Raw genomic sequence first — 12369 nt, 5'->3', positions numbered from 1 at the left:
CCAGGAAACCAGATTCAGAGCCCGTGTCCCTCCACTGCACACCTGTGATGGGGCCGGGGCGGGGCGGGGAGGAGGGGCCGGCTTGACTCTTTCCAGGAGACCATACCGATTAGCGGAGGGTCAGGCACTGCTCAAAGCACTCGTTTTACCTTTTTAAATTCTAAAAACAGAACTCAACAAGAGGGGGGTACTCTTTATTGTCATCATCCCATTTTTTAGAGGGACAACCCAAAGCACAGAGAGGTTACACAACTCGCCCAACATCACACAGCCAGGAACTAGCAGAGCTGGACTTGAACCCAGCAATCTGGCTCTAGAGTCTGTGCTCCTAGCTATGACAGGGTGCGGCCCTGTGGCTGGACTCTGAACGTGGTGGAAGGGGAGCCCCTAGGCAAGAGAGGGGGGCAAGGGCCGAGCTCTTCAGGCCTCATGGACCACATTAAGAAATTTAGTCTCTGGCCTGAGAACAATAGGAAGTTCCTGAAGAGCTGTAATTAGGGGAATGTGGTGACTGTATCTAGAGCTTTTAAAAGATCACCCCGGCTGCTGTGTGGATGCTGAAAGGGACAGGGCAGAGTGAACGGGAGTGGGTGAGTTAAGAGGCTCCTGCCATGGCCCAGGAGACTGCGGGTAGCCGGCTGGGGAAGGGCACGCAGTGACGGAGAGAAGGGGCAGGTCTGCAGGAGGCTGAATGGTGCAGGTGGCTGGGCCTGGAGTAGGTGCAGGTGGAGGCCAGGCTCTTCGTGGAAGAGTCCCAGCTAATGCCCCTTTAACCACCCCCCTTTCTGCATCCTTGTCCCCCGAGGTCCCCCTTCCCATCCTGCCCTCCAGGACACCTTGTCAGAGCATGAGCCGATGCAGAACCCCCCCTCCCCCCCAGTGATGGCTTAAGAGGCACCTTCCCAGGGCGTCTGCAGTGTAACAGGCAGGTACAGGAGTAGAGTCCCCTGGATGGCAGAGCCCCAGGCCCTGCAGCAGCCCTCCTGGGGAGGATGTATCCTCTGGGGGCAGTAAGGCCTCCCCTGCTGTAACTGAACCAACAGATAGGTGTGAGCCTCGTGGCAGGAGGGCGGGCTGGACAGAGGAACGGCTGAGCAGAGGGAAGTCCAAGACTGGCCTGGGGGCACTGAGAAGGCCAGAGGCTGGGGTGGGCAGGGGTGGTGAGGGGAGGAAACAGGGCTGAAGGGGCAGCAGAGGCCCAGGCTGGGTGGGATCTAGCCATGCGGGGCCTCAGGAAAACCCACAATAGGCTTTAGCAGAGGAGACAGGGGCCCCGTGTGCCCCTGGAAGTCTGCGCCCAGCCTCTCAGGCAGGCAGTTCCTCTCCTTTGTGTGTGGCTTGCCCTTGCCCTTTGAAGGGGAGACCCTGCTGCCAGCAGCCCCATCCCCACCCTTTGGGCCACAAAGAATTTTCTACAGGGAGGCCCCCACCCAGGGCAGGGGGCATTTGGCATGCAGATGGGAGTGGAGGGGAAAGTCAGCGTGGAGCTGTCGCCAGCAGCCTGGCAGCGCAGACAACACCCCGGAGAGCCGGGGACCCGGGTCTACCCCAGCCTTCCCAGGCCCTCCCTAGATCCGGGCCTCAGTTTCCCTTGGAAAAGCCCGCTGCCTTCCTTTACTTGCTGAGGACTCAACAAGCTGCTTCTGGAAGGGGCATAGTCCAAATCAAAGAGGTGGGAGGATTCCTGAGGCTTCTGAAACCTTCCTTCTGGATGGCAAACCCTCTGTTGATTTGATTTTTCCAAAAAAAAAAAAAAAACCAGAACAAACCCCAAACCCCAAACCCCGAATCAATCCCCTTCTGTAAGCCCCCTTGGCTTTCTAACTGTGCAGAGCATGGCAGGGCTTCTACTGACACCTCCTTGTGACCCCCGTGACTGCCAGCCCCGGCCTCCAGGCGCTGCTTGGGACCCGGGTGTGGGGTCTGGGTTCTGAGGCACAGGGCGCCCCTGACACGGGGCCACAGCTGGATTCTGTCTCCCGCTGTCTCAGGGGCTGCCAGCCACGGGGCTTGTTCAACACGCCACGGCAAGACCCTTGCCACAGGGATTCACTTTGGGATTTGGGGCAGGGGGTCAGCCTTGGTGTACTGTTCAGCTCCCCAGGGAGCCGGGCCATGTCTTCGGGGGTGTGCAAATATGAGGAGGGGAGAGTAACTTTAAATAGAGTTTAGTTGTTGCTGAGCTTCTTCTCCCGTCTGGCTCTGACAGGAGACACTCGGGCGGCTGCCTGGAAGGACAGCCAGACACGGATTATACCGTAAGGTAGTTGGAGGTAAGCAGAACAAAGAGAAAGCAAGGGCAGGGTGATCAACGGGAACTGGGGGTTGGGGCTTCGGCAGAAACTTCTGCCGGAAGGACTAGCCTGTGCCACGGGGTGAAGCCCAGATTTGGTGCTAAGCTTTCAGTGTCCAAGAGACAAGACCCGATCCATCCCTCCTGGGAAGCCAAGAGTTCTGGAAACCAAGGCTGGACAGCGGTCTTCCTAAGGGTCCTTCTCACCGATGCCTGATGTCACAAATGGTGTCACCCGTGTTATTTTACAGCAAAGACTGTACTGCAGGCCTGATGCCAACTCAGTTCTCTCAACGTCACCTCTGCAGAAGCTGAACCAGACTGAATGGGTCCTTAGCCCCTGGTCTATGTGACCTGCCTCAGCCGACTTTGTACACTGCATAAAGTAGCACTTCATACAGATGGTGCATACTAGTGGGTTTAGAGTGTCAGTTCTGGGGCCAGACTGCTTGAGTTCAAGGCCTGGCTCTGCTACTCGCTAGCTGTGTGACCTTGGGAAAGTCACTTAACTTCTCTGGGCCTCCATTTTCCTCTTTTGTAAGAATATAAAATAAAATAGAAAATAGAAAAAATATAGATACATATATACAACCACTTCAGAGGATCATTTTGAGAATTAAATGAATTAATAGATGGTAGAAATCTTTGAACAGTGCTCAGTAAACATTAGGTATTCATAGAAGTTACGGACAAGGTACAACCCCATGTTACCTCCTCCTGAGACTGAGGGAGGTGGTCATGATCACAGCTGCTATTAACTGAATGATTTCATTTAATTCTGCAACTATCCAGTGAGGAAGATGTTGGCATCCCCATTTTCCAGATCAGGGCACTGAAGCTCAGGTCACAGGACCAGTTCATGGCAGAGGTCCAAGTCCAAGTGACATCACATCCCGTGGGTTTGCCCACTTGACTCTTTTGCCCAAACCAAAAATTTGCCAGGCCATCTGGGCAGGTAAAGAGGAAGCTCCTGACTGTTGGGAGTAGGCAATGGGAGGGGATGGCCACCCCCAGCTGCGCTGTCGGGGCGGGAACCCAGCCCACTGAGCCATCCCCACTCTCCCAGCCGGCACCAGGGAGCAGCCCCGACTTAGGAGGAGCTCCTCCTTTCCTCTCTGCTGGTGCTGGGAAACACCCCCTCCAGGGGGCGCCCCTGAGCAAATGCTGAGCCTACAACTGCGTCTGGGGTTGGGGGTGTGAGGAGGGCAGCCAAGGAGATGGCTTAACCGGCCTCTAGCAGAGGGACCTTAAGCCGTCAACGAAGTGGTGCGGGCTACCTACTATGTGCAAAGTCCTGGGGAGTCAGCAAGGGACCTGGTGACTGTGAGCCCTTCTCCCTGCCACTGGATTGTGCGTGATCAAATGCGAGACAAGATATTTGAAGGCAATCGAGAGGAGAACACACGGCACAACGTGCTTGAAGCTGAGCCGTGGATAGCAAACAGATGCTCTCTTGTGCATTGACTCTAACAGACGGGGAGGGGCAGTCTGGAGTGCTGTGTTGAGAAGGATTCTGAGGTCCATCCAGGCTCACAGGGGAGGTATTGGGGGGTTAGGAATGGCTGCTGTGATTCTGGGATGAGAGAAGTCAGCATGCTTTTCCTCTCTGACCTAGATGTTTGGCATGGCCAGCAAGTTCTGCAGGAAGTCTGAGCAGGCAGAGAGCCCACGTGGGTTTGGAGTGGTCTGGGGAAGGCTTTCCAGAGGGCGCTGGGGCAAGTTGAAAATTATTAGGAGTAAGGGAAAAAAAGGCACGTTTCCGAGCATGTCAAATGGTGAGACGATGCTTAAGGCAGATGGCATCTGGCCTCAGATTCTTCGGCTTTCCCCCCACCTTGCCATGAGGGGTGGCTACTTAACGAGGTCCTCAGTTCGGTTTGGAGCTACCTGCTAGTTTTAAGGCCTTTGGAGAAGCTATAAAACATTAACAACTCTCCCTGGCGCTGTCTGTAATAGACATTGCTCTTTATTTTTCTTTAAACGGAGAGTCATGCAATTGCTCCCGATCTTGAACACCAGCGCTCACTACTTAGCGGAGCAGCGGTGCTCCTGGAGCAGTGTCGAGAAGGGTTCTGAGGCTCTACAGAAGCTCAGTGGGAAAGTGTGCTGCAACTGATTAACAATGTCTGCTGGGGCCAGGGAATGGGGAGTGGAGCACATGCAGCGTGCCACGTCTATATCACCACTTGACCAGACAACTAACTATTGTCTGGAAGGAAGGAGGTGTGGTGTGGGATGTGGTCGTGGAGCCTTTGGGGCTGTTTTCTTATCTGTAGAGAGAGGGGGCTGGGATTGAGGGGCTCTGAGGATCTTCCCTCCATTAACTGCCCACGAGACCACTCATGCACTGACTGTTCGCAGAGCCGGAGGCAGTGGGGACGGGCTGCATGGCTGGCTGCTTGTGAGGACGCTTGGATCCAGGATCTGTCTGCTTACTGAGGCCCAGGTCACACCCCAGCAGCACATACGTCTCCTGTAAGACCCCACTCCCATCCCCATTCCAGTGTTTTAATCCTGGGGGACTGAGATGGGACTCCCCCGTCTGGAGCCCCTGTCTTTCAGACCCTGCTTCGATGTCTCCCCTGAATGCTCCTCTGGGGGAAAAATAACACAACATAAAAGGCCCCTGTGCACAACCTATAAATGTGAGACATTCCTGTTACAGTGGTGGGCATTGTTATTTTTAGGGACAAGAGAGTCTGCCTCGGGTTCCTCAAAATTTTGGCCTGGAAGCTTTGACCCTCCCTCAGCCCCAGGAAATTCCTGGAGGTGGAAAATGCTCTTAACACCGACAGGATTGGATCGTAGATAGCAGGATGGAGGGTACAGCGACATCAGTCTTCTCATCTGTAAAATGGGGCAATGAGAGTGTCTGTCCCTTAAGGAGGCTGTGAGGATTGAAAGAGGTATCACGCACAGCATTGGCTGCTGTATGTACCATATAAATGTAAGACACTGCCATCGAGGATGCTGTTACCCTTACTGTCAGGGAAGGGGAGTCTGCCTGGCACCCCCCAGTGCCCACCTGGAAGGTGGCTGCTGACACCAGTTGCTTCCCCTTGGCCGACAACACGGATTTGACTATTCTCAACTCCAGTCCCTTCTCTTTCACAGCACACCCACTGCCCAGCCCTGGGTGACATCTGATTTCCTCCGTTTGGGACATTCCAGTTCCTTTCTTTGTAGCAAGCAAATCAAGCAACAGGCAGCTGGAGCGCTCGTTAAGGGTCCCAGCCCAGGAGAGAGGCACTGATGGGGGAAGAGCTGGGGCCTGAGGTCTGGAAGCCACACTGCCAGCTCCCCGCAAGCTGGCTCCCTGCCCCCATCCTCCTCTCCCCACCCTGACCCTCCACTCCCAGTGGCCAGGCCTCTCAGATCTGGGCCTTCTGCTCGCATCTGCCTCTGGCCTGCCTCTTTCCAGGCTTCTCTCCCACTGGGTCCCCTCGGCCTGGCCTCTGCCCGCTTCCCAGATTTGGTCTCTGCCCAGCACGCTGCTTTCCCCACTGGGATGGGTGGGGCGCATGTACCCCGGGTTCCTGCCTCCGGGCCACTGAGTAGGCTGTGGGCCTCCCCAGGACAGCCCTGTCCAATGCCCTTCCTCCTTCCTACAGGGAGTGGCCCAGGCCCACCTGCTCCAGGATGGCTTTCCTGGCCCAGATCCTGGGGGGCCCTCTGGAAGCGCTCACACCGTCCTGGGAGTGGCCTTTGGTGGTGACATCTCATACACATCCTCCCATCGGCCATGTCCTAAGAGTCTCACAGAACCCCCGGGAGAAGGGACCCGAGGTTTTGGGGCTGGCATGGCTTGCCAAAGGCCACAGGGCTGGCAAAGCCCAGCCGGAATCCTGGTTTGGGGCCCCTACACTCACAGGGTGCCTGTGTGCCCTTCAGAGCAGGACCCCTCTGCATATCCGGGTCACAGAATCACTCTGTTAACAGAACCGCCTCCCGGCTCTCCCCAGCCTTTTCTTCTCACTGAGAGTTCCTCTGGTCAACCTTCTCCCTTCTCTGCCTCTTCCCTTCCTCACCTTTGCCTTTTGCTCCCTCCTGGAAGAGCAACATGGGAAAGGGAAGGCCAAGGGCAGAGGGAGGCCTTGAGTTGCTCTGAGACACCTTTGCTGGCCCAGAAGTGGCTAGCTCCTAGTGCAATGCTGTGCCACAGAACTTTCTATGATGAAACATATGTTCTGTACGTGCACCGTCCAACTGGTAGCCATTAGCCTTGGGTGTCTCTTGAGCACTGACCTGAAAGGCGGCCAGTGTGACTGATAAACTTATTTTAAATTTTATTTGATTTCAATTCATGTAAGGATAATGAGTCACATGTAACTGTACTGGACAGTACAGCCTTTAGTGTGTCCCTTCATGAAGCCCCGGACTGTAAGCCCCACCCAGGGGATGCCTCCCAGGGCCACCTCCTCCCCCAGGACCGGCCCACCCTCTGGCTCCAGGGCCCTCGGCTACTGACCTCAGTGCCCCCTACTGCAGCCCCCATGGTCATTGACCCCACTCTGTCCCTACCTGCTGCCCAATCCGGCCCCAGGCCCCTGTGGCCTGTGCTAGCCTCTTGTTTGGCCTTCCTGCTCTGCCCTGCTCTCCCTCCCATTCTAGGGGCATAACTGCCCTCCTCAAGCCCTCCATGGCTCCCCAGTGATCTCACATAGATCTAACGGTCTCCAAAGCCCCTGTTGACCCAGGTGCCCTGACTCTCTCCAGCCGAATCTTCCACCCCTCCTCTCCCCAAGGCCAACCCCTCCCTCTGGCTTCCAACCTTCAGAAGCTATTCCCTTTGCCCCTTGGAACAAGGCCCCTCCACTCATCCCCTTTGGCCTGGAAGTCTCCTATTCACCCTTTAAGACATCACTCGAAAATCACTTTCCCAGGAAGCCACTGCCGTCACCTATGTTGCACGTTAATACGTTCCCCAGACCCCCTCGGCTCCCATCACCCTAGCATTTTTCACATGACATGGTCACCGCCTGGGTCTTCTTTGCGCCCTACTTGCCTGCGAGTTTAGGAGGGCAGAAGTGTGTTGCCCACAATGCCTGACCCCCAGCTGGCTCTCAGGAAACATTTGCTGCCTGACCGAATGAGAACAGACAGAGGAAGGCGGAAGGGCATAGTGAAGAGCCCTGGAAGTGGGGTCAGGAACTTGGGCTCTAGTTCTGGATCTCGCCATGTGACCGGGGTAACCCAAGGCCCCTCCGTGGGCCTTCTTTTCCCCATCTATAAGATGGGGGTCGGTTCAGATGCTCTGGAAGATGAGAGGTCTAGAAGTCAGTGGGTGCCCCGGAAGCTACGGTTTGCAGACGAGGAACCAGCGTTCCAATACACTGTCAGCCCCCAGGCCCCGAGACCATGAGACTTGACAGGGCTAAGTCTCCAGGGAGGAAGCAAGGATGTGGGGCATGCCCTGGCCAGCGGCAGGGGCCAGAGAGGGGAGACGATGGAGAGAGGCGCTGAGCGGAGCTCCCAGGGTCAAATGCTTGACGCACAGCTGCCAGGGCCCCTGAGATACTTGGGGGGAGCCCTCGCTGCCCTGACACCATCTCCACCACCCTGCCAGCCCCACGAGCACTCTCAGACAGCTGGCAGAGGCCAGCCCAGACACTTCCCAGGGGACTTGCGGGTGGCCTGGCAGAGTCCTGGATCCCCTAGGTCCTGGCAGGGCATGGGAATGAGCTGCCGGCAGCACTGGACCCCTCTCTCCTGTGACCTTCCTCTCCTTGACCACACCAGAGAGCCACTTGGGCAACTACCAGCCTTTGCCTGGTGGTGGAACCTGCGAGGAGCCCAGCTGCAGGGCCCCAGCATCGTGCCAGAATGGCCACAGCGCCCACCACAGCCAGAGCTGGGTTCCAATGCTAACTACCATCGCAACCGTCAGAGAGGTGAGGGTATGTGCCACAGGTCACACAGCTCCTAAGTAACAGAGGGGGGATAAAAACCACCTCCCTGCTCTTCACTGCTCACACCACTTCCGACTAAGTGGTCCCCTCCCAGTTCTTCCTCAGGAAAACCTTCCATGGCCAGCCTGTTCCAGAACCTCTTCCCAGACCCCTGCAGCCCTCACCCGTGGGTCCTTTCCTTCATTTGGGCCCTGGATCCCTTGTGCTGTCCAGACTTTCCTGAGTCACTAGAACCCCCACTCCCTCTGGCCAGCTCTTCCTCTGGTGCCACCAATGGGACCGCATGTCCCTCCTTCCTGGGGAGGGTGAGCTCTCTTCGTGGACTCCCAAGATTGCTATGGCTAAGAAACACTAACGGCTTTTAATCCACTTAGGTTCAAGGACATTTCAGAAGGGGGAAAAGCTCAGCATCCTTTTCCCAGAAAAACACAGACATAAAATGATGGGGACCATTCCAGGGGACCAGGGATAGGAAACGTGGCTTAGAAACAAGAGGGTATGGGCTTATTCGAGCCCAAGGACTGCAGAACCAGGGAGACCCACACCTGGACCCTAGCGTTCTGGGGCGCTGGGCAGGGACCAGGACACCACTCCTTGCAAGGACAGCCCCTTCTTTCCCCCTCAGCCCCTTGGATGACTCGCTCCCTCACTCTCTCTTCCCAGCTGAACATGGCAATAAAAGTCAGGCAGCGCTGATCCTCAAGGGATGGGTGCGAGGGCCGCGGGGGCCCAGCCAGCCTCAGCCAGGGCCGCCGGGCACTCATCCCGCAGCGTGGGCGCTGGACGGCTCTCACACCGCCCTGGCGGGCTGCCGGGAGGGGCAAGTGGGGCCTGGAAGCCTCCGCGCGCCACCCCGCGCGCCTCGCCTTCCTCCACCTGCCCCGCGCGCCCCGGCGCTCTCAGCGCGGGACGTGGGGGGCGCCTGCCGGCCGCGGGAACTGAGGGGTCCCACGCAAGCCGCCGGGGTCCTCCGGATCCTCCGAGTCCCCGACAGGACAGCGTCCGTCCCCGCCCCCACCCACCCGCGGACAGCCCCTGCGGGACCCCGGCGCACCGCGCCGCTGGGAGGAGACCAAGCGCCCGGGGGCGCCCGCTGGTCGAAAGTTTGGAGGCTGCGCGAGGGGGCGCCGCCGGGAGGGATAAAAGGCAGCAACAAAGAGCACAGACCTCATCCAGCAGTTGGTTGACTCGTCCCAAAATAGCCGTCTCCATTTGCTGCTCCCCACGCTCCGCTTCCAGGCGCAGCACCCGGGCCTGCAGCTCGGCGGTCCGAAAGTGGGCGAGCAGGCTGAGCGCCAGCGAGCACAAGGCCAGCGCCAGCAGCCCGCACGACCCCGGGCCCGGCAGCCGCGCGCAGCGCCGCTACCATCACCGCGCGTCTTGAGAACCAATAAATAAATAAATAGAATAAATAAAGGCGAGAGCCGCTGCCCCGAGGCGCGATCCGAGCTGCGGCCAGCGGGGGGGAAATGTCCCTTTCCTTTGCTCCCGGCGGAGGATGGAAAAATTAGCGGCAGGAGGGGGAAAGCCGAAAAAACACAACCAGCGGTAATGGGGGTACACCCAGGTGAGAAGAAAGTGACTTCGAAGAATGTTCCAAGTCCAGGGAAGTTAGGGGAATCTGGACGGCTCTCCTTCTCTCCGCCCTGTTTCTCCCTTCAAGTATCTGCAGAGTCCTGGAGTTGGTTCTGCGCTGTCCGTCCTCCTTGGTGTCTCGCGTCTCCCGGGAGAGCGGGTTTCAGTCCCGGGGCGAAGGGGCGCACATGGAGGGCCCCATGGGCAGAGGTGGGTCGTGGCCGCTGCCGAGGAGCGTTGGGGCCGATTCTGGCGCCTCTGTAACTTGACACACTAGCTGCGGCTGAACGGATCGGATGAGCAATCCGTGCTCCTTCCCAAACTAATCTCTCCCACCCCCTCCCTCCTCCTCCTCCCCTCTTCTCCTCCACCTCCTGCAGGGCCGACGGCTTGGATTTATTTACTTATGCAAACTCGCCGGGGTGGGGGGCGTGGTGTGCTGGGCCCGCCACCCCAGCCCGCCCGGCCCGGGAGCCCCTCGCCCATGCTCCCTGTCCCCTTTGAAGTGACACTTGGGGTTATTTATAGGCAGGAAGGGGGTGTGGAGTGGAACAGGGGCTTTACTTCTCTCCCTTTCTCCGGATTCACACCGAGGGCCCTCTTTGCCTTCCACCAAAGACATGGAGCCAGGCATCACTCTGCTTTTCCAGAAGTTGACAAAGGGAGCCTTAGGGATCGTCCGAGGAGCCTGGCTGTGTTCTGTCCGGCACCTGGATGGATCTTTAGATCTTGAGCAGGACGATTTAAATCCCTTCGGCCACCACTGCTCTCACCCCAAATCAGTTTCTCATTGGGTTCTGTGCCTCCTTCGTCCAGCAGCACTCAGCCTTTGGTGGGGGCTCATTCCGCCCACCACATCCTTAACATCTTCCCTCTGGGGTGAAGTCAGCCCTCCAGGGGACAGCGGAACTGGCCTTCTTTTCTCTCTTTCAGGACCAAGACATAACAAGGTACAGGAGAATAAAACTGAGCAGAAAGGTTCATTCCAAGGTATCTGAGAGTCAGGTCCTGATTCCTCTCCTTCCTGCCTGGCACTGATCTGAGACCCATTCCATCCCTCTGCGGTCTGAGCAGCCTGTCCATACAGCCCAGCCATCCAAGGTGAGCAATTCTCACAGGCACTCAGACTCCCTTCCTCCCTGTGCAAGAGTCCTTCTTGAGAGCTAACCCCACTGCCTCCTGCTGTCATTTCCTAGGCTCCAGTAGAGAAAAGCTGGTGGCTGGAGGGCATTTTGTAGTTTCCTCTCTTGTCACCTCCCCCACTTTAAGTAACACTGTATCTCTTATCTCCCTGCCTCTTGACATTCCTGCAAATGAGGTGGTGGGATTGAGTTCCTGGCGAAAGCCCACCTCCCAAGAACAGTGGGCAGGGGAGAAAGGCTGGCCTTTGGCATGTGAGATGAGGGTGGGGGTGACAAGAGTGTTGTGATTACATTTTCGAATAACAGCTGTGCCACACTGTATATATTGGCCTGGTGGGGCCTGATACATAATAGAGTATCAGGGCACACCTAACAGCGTGGCACATTGAACAGAGTAACATGGTAACGCAGCACTCATATGTAATCAATGCTGTGGCCTCGTGGGCTTGGTCAGTCAGCCGCCCGGGGGACTACAGGGATAGAAAGTGATGCTGTGGAAAGCGCTGGTGGCCAGGAGTTCCAGGTCAGTGCCAGCTCCAGCGTTTACTTATTGTGGGAAACCTGTGTTTCCCCACCCCTGATGGATGTCTCCGCTGGGCTGTGCCCACAATCCCTGAGAGAACACGCTGCCGTTAGAGGCCACCAGGGGGCGCTAGAGAATTTCCGCGCTAAATAACGGGCCAGAGATTCAGGGACTGGGACCCTCTACCTCCGCCCCCACCCTACCCCCAGGCAAGTGGGAATGGAGGGACTGACCTGGGGAGCTAGTTTCATTCCTCCAGCCTTCCACAGGCTGATTTTTCCCCTTTCCGGACTTCAGGAGCTCTCAGGAATGCTAAGGCAGTGAAACCGCTGATTTGGGGCCAGAGCATCTTCCTGTGGCTGGAAACAAGGAGGACATGCCGTGCTAGCCTGACCCCAGCATCACAACTGGCATGTCCGAGCCGTGGGGGCTTGCAGCGGACTCTAGAGTCGGAGAACCCTCGGCCTAAATCATAGTTGCGTCAGGCTCGGGGAACTTAATGAGGTAATGGCAGGTAAAACGCTCAACAGCAGTGCCCGAAACAGAGCAGGCTCTCCGAAATGGTATCGGCTTCTTCTTCAGGATTCAGGATTGCTCGTCCCAGCTAAGATGCAGCCACTTCTGGGCTCCCAGTTGTGAAACAGAAAGAAACGTCAATCCCAAGAGAAAGCAAATGAGTCACAGTCTCCATTTTCCCATGACTGAGAGCTGGGGGTAGCAGCTGAGTGGGGGGCCCTATCCCCAGATGTCCCTTCCCTTCTCCCTGCATGTTCTGGGGAATTCTGCCTTCCGGCGAAGCATTGCCTACCACAGGCACAGAGTAACTGGGCTTATCTTGAATGTTCTTTCTGCAAAGTGGGGGCTGGGAACCAGGGACCCAGGGCTGAAAATACCTTACTTTCCAGGAGCTCAGCATCCAGCGGGGAA

The 12369-nt window shown here is 57.2% G+C and overlaps 1 protein-coding gene across 1 annotated transcript in view; it reads right to left on the bottom strand.

Moving 5' to 3' along the window:
* Window positions 1–9548, bottom strand: part of COL13A1 (collagen type XIII alpha 1 chain) — a 142742-nt gene extending 133194 nt beyond the window's left edge. The window contains exon 1 of the mRNA XM_034662615.1: window positions 9370–9548. Coding sequence (XP_034518506.1) covers window positions 9370–9414 — 45 coding nt within the window. The 5' untranslated portion in view covers window positions 9415–9548. The remainder of the gene's footprint in view (window positions 1–9369) is intronic.
* Window positions 9549–12369: the final 2821 nt, after the last annotated feature.

Source organism: Ailuropoda melanoleuca, chromosome 6 (genome assembly GCF_002007445.2).
Source record: "Ailuropoda melanoleuca isolate Jingjing chromosome 6, ASM200744v2, whole genome shotgun sequence".
Taxonomy (NCBI): Eukaryota; Metazoa; Chordata; class Mammalia; order Carnivora; family Ursidae; genus Ailuropoda; species Ailuropoda melanoleuca.
Note: the sequence above shows the minus strand (reverse complement) of the source record. Positions and strands in the feature narration are given on the sequence as shown.